General features: G+C 37.4%; 1 protein-coding gene across 1 annotated transcript; it reads right to left on the bottom strand.

The window, feature by feature from the left end:
- Positions 1–753: 753 nt before the first annotated feature.
- LOC100894029 (membrane protein FAM174B) lies at positions 754–4,652 on the bottom strand. The gene is made up of 2 exons (XM_011673644.2): positions 4,157–4,652; positions 754–2,646 (listed from the first exon to the last, which is right to left on the bottom strand). The coding sequence occupies exons 1-2, from the start codon at positions 4,543–4,545 to the stop codon at positions 2,517–2,519; spliced, it is 519 nt and encodes a 172-aa protein (XP_011671946.1). The 5' UTR covers positions 4,546–4,652; the 3' UTR covers positions 754–2,516.
- Positions 4,653–8,198: the final 3,546 nt, after the last annotated feature.

Here is an 8,198-nt window from a genome sequence, read left to right as displayed (position 1 = left end):
ATGGTCCCAAGGACCTCGTTATAACGAGTTTCCACTGTACTTCATTGACATGTACAGCATGATATCGCTATCCCTCGCACAATGCATAAGAAGAAATAGAGATAGAACAACAAAGTTATATAAATGACAAAGTAAGGATTGCTTGATCTTCAGTAGTTCATACCTACTGTACACTGTTTACATTTTGACAGAATTTGACACTACCTGTATTTAAAATACACAAAGGAAAATGTATTTGGTACATGCAGCTTATTTTGGCTTACCACTTAATAATCATTTCTCTTGTACACACAAAATATATTTTATAATTAAATAAACATGCCAAAATTGTCAAACTGTGTAAGACGTATAGACTGTGACATTAAACCAGACATTACAATAACAAACAATTCCCTTAGTGGAATCAAGATTCCCAATACAGAGGGGAAAACAAATAAGAAATGTCCTATCATACTAAGTATGTAAGGTAAAACTAAATTTACATGTACATGTAATTGCACTGATCTTTAGAAGAAATTCATGAAATAAATTTGTACAAAATGTAAAGCCACTAAATCCACATCCAGAGGGCAATTAACAACAAAATCAAACGAGCACGTTTTATATACATGGAAGCATTGTGCAATACAGTAACTCAAATTGCACACATACACAAAGTAAATAACATTTATTCCTTTCAAAATCTCTTAAGATTAACTGATTAAAAAAAAAAAAATCATCAATAAGAAAATAACTGGGGGGGGGGGGGGGGGGAGGGGGGAGGGGGGATGGGGGGGGGGGGGAATAAAATACACTTACGCTGGCTACCAGCACAAAAATGCTCTTCAAGCTCATTTACAACATAAATCTGTGCATAAACGTTGGTGAGAGCAGCCTTGATAACACCACTTGATCACATGTTTCAAATTTCATGGGGACCTCTGCCATTCATAACCGTCAACACATTTGTGTGCATGAACTTGGATATTACATAAAATGCAGACCTGTAATAATAGCAGCATAGATCTTCTTGATAAGATGAGTTCATATCTATAATCAAATCTACTGACAGAAAGCTGATCAAATGCTTGTACATATTAACATGTACATTAATTATTCCCAAATTCAGACTCTCATCTACCAAAAAATGTTTTTTAGTGGCTGCTTCCAAAACGTGGAACAATGTGCCACTTTCCCTCATGCCACTCTCAATATGATTTACATATTTTTGATTTTTGTGTTAGTCAAATTAGAAACACAAAAGTCCAGAATTTCAACCGGTACATGTAAATGTATAAATATACACACGCCTACAGGAGGAAAAATTACTTTTCAAAAATTTATTTACGGAATAAAGCATGCTAATAACGCACAAACACAATTACATGTAACTTATCCCTTTAGATTTTATTTTTAGACAGGACAATCATATTTTAAATTGTAAAATAATAGCGCCAACATGTACATGTACATGTACAGTGTATGCATTTCCTGCAGGAAACCCAAATGTTCAATGTACTGTAACACTACACAATGGAGATACAAATGTACACTCGGACTCATGTTACAGTGACAGTATTGGCTTAATTCACATGTAATTGGCTCAAGTAGTACTGTAGTGTGTTCGTACGTGTGTAGCTTTTAACACTTGTCATTAACAAGGTAGTAGTGGGCCCTGTGAAAACTCAGGAATTAAGGGTGAAGTGCATGCAAGGTCAAATTTTGACAAACTCTTGTACACAAAGCTTAGCAAATGATACATGATCTAATAAATAACCAACACCCACATCTGATTTACATGTAATCGAGCAAATGTATATTCACCGAATTGGCCATGACTGTTCTGTATTTTGTTATACAGTGTACAGTGTGTGCATGTAAATATCCAATTTCAAATTTTAATTCAAAACTCAACTACATGTACATGTATGTGAACTATGACATTTGTAACACAATGCAAGTATGCTTATCATTATTATTTTGTGCATGACCCTGTAATTCTAATCTAGGGTTTATAATATGAAATCTTAGAAAAGTAAACATTTAATCCAGAAGCAAAAGCACCTTTGCTTAGATGCAGAGCACAAACTTTCATGTATATGAACCTAAATCCGCATTTATCATTACAGTATGTGTCAACACTAAAAAAATACAACATTTCATTAAACGATGATTGCATCTATTCTACATGTAGCTAGACATAAAAGTGACAGGACAGTAAATTTGGACAATTATCAATTGAGGAATTCAAAACCAGAATTAATAAATAAAATTTCCTTTATACTCTACAGGATACGAACAAAAACATTAAATCAGGCCTTATAAGGCATGTACATTTTTATGGACTTTACAAATGAGTAAACTGATTATAAAGAAGACCTAAGTACATAATATATTATAAATACTTTTTGGGGAAAAGTGCTCCATGCATCTTGTTTACTCCAAGGCAAATTATTTATTTAATAATTATTTTACAACACTTTCACTTTGTTTTTGAAAGTGAAAGGAAAAGGTGTTTACTTTTGTGTAGTATGTTACTATTTGGAGTTGACATCGAAGACTGTCATGTCTTCCTCATCGTCCTCCTGATCGAGGGGTCTTAATTCCATGTCTGATGAACGCGTTGCCAGGACACCATACTTCTTTGACTTTCTCTTGCCTCTCGATCTGTGAAAATAATATATAAAAAGGGACAGTTAGAATTTAAAAACCCGTTTTACTAATATTACACAGAATTTAGTGATGTTTTTTTTCTTCAATTAGACAAAGTGTATTTAAATTAAAGGTTAAGATATGAAATGATTATAGTGTGTGACTTCCAAATATGCAGTCCTAAATAATGTTCTTAATCTTATTTAGCACTTCAAGCAGGACGACTACGACTACATTTAAAAGACAAAAAAATCAGTCAGTGCGTAGACTGTGTCTGGCTTCACCAAATTCCTATCTTTGAGGAGAGCATCAAAAGTCAAAGTAGATCAATGTTCTGGAAGAAACAAAAAAAGCTCAAAGAGTACAAAATGTTATGCGGAGGAATTTACGGTGTTGCAATCAAGCATTTAAAATGTCTGATCTTCTGAAGTTCTGCTTATCTTTCACTTGTGAGACCTCTTCTTTAATATAATTTATGCATACAATGATCATGGGACTGTTGGGACACCCATCAACCAAACGTAACCTCAAGTCTCTTGAATGAATTCAGCATGAAGCTGCTAGAATGTAGGCTCTGTACAAGAAACGGGCATGGGCTGCATAAATAAATTTTGCTGAGATCCCCATTGGTTTACGTTTAAAAGTTTCTTTTTGCGAGCGCGTATACCAGATAGAGTGTAGTGTGTGTACGATTCCTGAATGATTGTCTTCTTCTTCTTCTTCCTTTTGAGTACAGACCTCTTTACAGAGTATTTTCGTACTATACTGAGGGTGTGTGCAGGTGGACCACTACACCGGGGTTTCCCCCTACTCTTACACGAATAGTGCAGTGGGTTCTTAACATGCAAAGGTACAGTGTAGTGACTCTTCTCTACACGAGGCCTCCATTTAACGTCGTATCTGAGGGGCGGAGTGTTTTCCGCTTGACATAACCTGCGTCTATGAACAAGGGAAGGGGCATGTTAACACACAACGAAGGCTTCAGTCATCCGCCTGGGTGGGAGTCGAACCCGGGATCTTTGGTTCGACAGACGGACGCTTTTACCGACTGAGCCAACTCGCATCCAGGCAACTTTCCAGTGAAGATTTAGTCTACAGATAATGTCTCAGATTTTCTGTGATGTTTTAACCAGTCTTTACTCAAGAAAAGGATAAGGTAAGAATTCTTTGTAGATTTTGTTGTAAATTTGGTATATAAAAGATATATGGACTGCATTAATATTTGAAGAATAGCTGTTTCTATACTGGCTCTCGCGAGAGATCTCGGGGATGTTACATCCTGCTATATCTATGTCTATGAATGACCCCTCGGCAAGCCGCCTGCCCCGGCGCGCCTCGAGTAATAATGTTAAACTTGGTAACTTATAGCAGGATGTAACATCCTCTTGAACTATAGAAACAGCGATGCCTCTCATCATGCTCATAGCAGTCAAGATATCTAAACTAAAATTTTAGTAAAACTAAAAACACCTGGGCTGGGAAAATCACGGAGACACTGTCAAAAGTCAAAATGAAAAATTCTCACCTGAACCATCTCACTGCAAAAAACATTACAGCTAAACAGGTAAATCCAATAAGCACAAAGAAACTCCTTCTCAACATGCTTTTGTCGTACAATACGTCGCCAAACTCAAATTGTTCACCATCCTGTGAGGAAGTATCGTTTGCTACCACCGATTTTGCCGTAGTTGGGCCGCTACTGGTGCCCGGTGGTCTATTGGTTGTGCCAGCGACAGCTTGTCCGGGACCGGGAGCAACGGGAGGTACTACGGGATCAACCGCTAACGCCAGGTCCAGCTGCCAACTTAAAATTCCAATCATGAAATAAAGCAGTGTATTAAAAAGTTTTGTAATGTTTGTGTTGAAGAGAAATGGTACTCTCCAGAAAGCGGTTGACATTATTTTGTCCCCCATTTCAGCTCAATACAATAGAAAATCCAATATTTTAAAAACGTTCCTAAATAATTCGTGCAATGTAAGATTCCACGTCGACGTACGTATCATATGCATATTGTACATGTATATTAAAACAGCACCCGCGGATAGTTCGTGCGCGCTGTTAATCGAGAGGATATATAGCTCAGATAATGAAAAAATTATGTGCACGCATCATTGATTCATGGTGTATAAATAACAAATTGCGCGCTTTGTAAATCTTTAAAGTTCAAAATTTACTTTGTCTGTAGTCGCAGAATAACTACATTTAAGTCAATTTTCCTTTTCCTTTTTGTCCTTCTCTTTTTGCAGTTACCAAACTTGGTATTACAAGGTCATCACAAGATAAAGGAAATAACAGTGCACTGTTTGATATTGTACCAGTGATTTTTCATAAATTTTATCCAGATAGTTACATATCGCTTGAATTTCACAAATAACGCAATGATTTGCAGACTAATAATTACGCAACAGCCCTTTTCGCTTTCTCGCATCGCATTGAACTCTTGAGGGGACTTTCCCCTACTTTACAAGATTGTCCACGCCCTCTTCTATTAGTGGGAAGTGGGTCTTATCAGTGGGAACAAATTTTCGAAGGAATCATTTTCACGAAACTTGGACTTGTCTGGATCCTTACTTCTTTTTTTTACGTCGATCATGCGATAGAGCGAAGATTCTTCATTTATCTAATTTCTTTATCTTCCTTTTTAAAAATAAATATTTGCTTAGTCGTAATCATGATTTTTAGGGTGTAAATTATGTATTGTTATGTATTTTAACAAGCCAATTATGCGCTTTTCATGGTCACCCCAGGGGGGAGGTGGATAAGAACACATATATTTGTTTTTTGGGGTCCACTAGTTTTTTGGGGAACATTTTTGCGCCGACTCAACCGGCCGGCCGGTGAATATTAAAGGGGGGGGGGGGGGGGGGGGGGGGGAGGGGGAGGTGAAGCGCCGTTTTAGCATGACTTTCTTTTTAACTATTACTTTTACCTATCCCAGTGACCCTAAGTTTTTTGTTGCTGCCTGTAGTTGATGTAATGCATGATTAAAATAATAGGGAGAGAGAGAGAGAGAACCACCATCATTATGCAATGGTTCAGGGTTTGTGTACATTTGAAACCATTTCTTAGCGTCTCAACCCCGATAGCGAAACAATTTTTGAGGAAAAGCGTTATACTGAACTTAATAAAGAATAATAACTTTGTATTGGCTCATACTAACACTGATTCGGGCTAAAGACAATCATTATGTGGTATCGGCTCAGTATAAGATCGGGTATTTGTATAGAGGTATTCCAAAATGACATTCTGATAATCAACATTTTGTTCTGTTATCATAATAATTATATGAGCATAATACAACTGATCTTTATGATTTTTTAACGTGACATAACTGCTTCTTCTCCCCTGCAAACAAAAAAGTTTATTTAAAGAATCATGCAACAAAATGATCATTGTGATTGAAATTGATGCGGATTTTTTTTTAATAAGCAATGCTTTTCACCAGAATCTTCTTTGTAAAAACGTCTTTTACAGATCTCAGCCATGCAATTCTGCCACTGTGTTGTAAGATCACTTTCAGATAAGGAGAAGTGTATTTTTTAATGAGTATTTTAAATTGAATGGAACGTCTCAACTCAGTAAGCATGGCTGAGATTTGTAAAAGTTGTTTTTACAAAGAAGATTCTGGTGAATAGCAGTGCTTATTCAAACAAATATTCGCATAAATTTGAATCATAATCATTATTGTCGCTTTTAATGACCTTGTTTTCTTTCTCGTTTGCAAGGGGAGAAGAAGATATGTCACGTTAAAGACATCATAAAGATTAACTCCAGGAAGCTCCGACGCGGCGTCTCGGCGTCGGAGCTTCCTGGAGTTACATAAAGTGGGGGGCTAAAGTATTTACGATCAGGTAGAGGGCCGGTAGCGAGCGTAAATTGGTGTGGGGGGTTCAGGGCGGGGCCCCCGGAAGCTCATGAGGTTTTAGGCATTTAATTACGGTCAGAGAAACACAAATATTTTGATGCCGCACTTGTGTCATTGGCAGGTCAGGGGGGGGGGGGCCTTTTTTTTAAAGGTAAAATTTACGTTACTATCCTTTTTTCATACCGGTTTGGGAGGCTATGGGGGGGGGGGGGGGGGGGTAGAATCGGCCCGTGGATCCGCGCCTAAGTGTAACATTCATGCGAGAACAACTCTTGAAGAAAGAAGAAAACGGGCACGATTGTCAATGTTCTACAAGATAGCAAATAACTAAATTGCAATACCAATACCGGATTACATCAAACCGAGGAAGCGAACTGGAAGGAGGAGTCAACAACAACGATATAAATTATGAGACTATAGGCTCTTCAATGGAAACTTACAAATTGAGTTATTTCCCCAGGATACTTAAGGACTGCATGGGGACGAGTCAGGCGCGTACGCATGGGGGGGGGGGGGGGGGGGGGGGGGGGGGGGGGGGGGGGGTTGGGGTTAACCCCCTTGAGTTTTTTATACGTGTATGTTTTGTGTATGTTTTTTGTGAAAAATCCCCCCCCCCCTTTAATTTTTAAAAATTTTAAAATTATTTTTTTTGTTTGAGTCAACAACAACGATATAAATTATGAGACTATAGGCTCTTCAATGGAAACTTACAAATTGAGTTATTCCCCAGGATACTTAAGGACTGCATGGGGACGAGTCAGGCGCGTACGCATGGGGGGGGGGGGGGGGGGGGGGTGGGGGGGGGGGGGGGTTGGGGTTAACCCCCTTGAGTTTTTTATACGTGTATGTTTTGTGTATGTTTTTTGTGAAAACTCCCCCCCCCCCCTTTAATTTTTAAAATTTTAAAATTTATTTTTTGTTTTAAAAAAAAAAAAAAAAAAAAAAAAAATGCGAGAACATTACAATGATTATTGTAAACTACAGGGTATGTACATTGACATTGAGTACATATACACATCCATCCAGGTATTATGCGCGTATACAGGGCAGGTTGGTAATAGGGAGTCGGGCTAACTCGGACTTTAAGGCTAGAATTATTTGGATTAGCCCCCCCCCCCCAAAAAAAAAAAAAAAAAAAAAAATCATTTGGTTGTCCTCGATTGCTTTTCTGGAGTAGGAGCGGGCGGGCGGTCTTTTGATATTTTGTATATATTTTTTATTTCATTTTTTGTTGTTGTCTTTCTTTAATTTCATTTTTCCCATAACAAAATAGAAAAATCACTGGGATGTCAAGCATTTAAACAAACGAAGTCGATAAAACACTTTAATATGGTAAAAGACTAGTTTAATATCATCTTTTTTAACATATATTGTACAATTGATACAAGACCAACACAGAAAGTATTTTTGGCTTTAAAATACAGCATCTTTTAAAAAGAATGCTCAGAACCTGATTTGAATGAACGGCATTTTGACATAGAAAGAAAAAAAAAAGTCAAGTTAATTAAAACAGAATTGCTTACCGAAAAGACCAAACTGGCAACGGGATGCATTTTGATTCTTGCAAAATGCATAAAATGGTATGTAAGCCTCCCCCCCCCCCCCCCCCCAAAAAAAAAAAAAAAATAATAATAATAAAAATAATAAAAATAAAATAAAATATTGAATACGAGCGGCCCGAAAATGACGAGTGGGCGGTCG

This window comes from Strongylocentrotus purpuratus, unplaced genomic scaffold (assembly GCF_000002235.5).
Source record: "Strongylocentrotus purpuratus isolate Spur 01 unplaced genomic scaffold, Spur_5.0 spur5_scaffold_9, whole genome shotgun sequence".
Classification (NCBI taxonomy): domain Eukaryota; kingdom Metazoa; phylum Echinodermata; class Echinoidea; order Camarodonta; family Strongylocentrotidae; genus Strongylocentrotus; species Strongylocentrotus purpuratus.
This window is presented reverse-complemented; position numbering and strand designations above follow the sequence as displayed.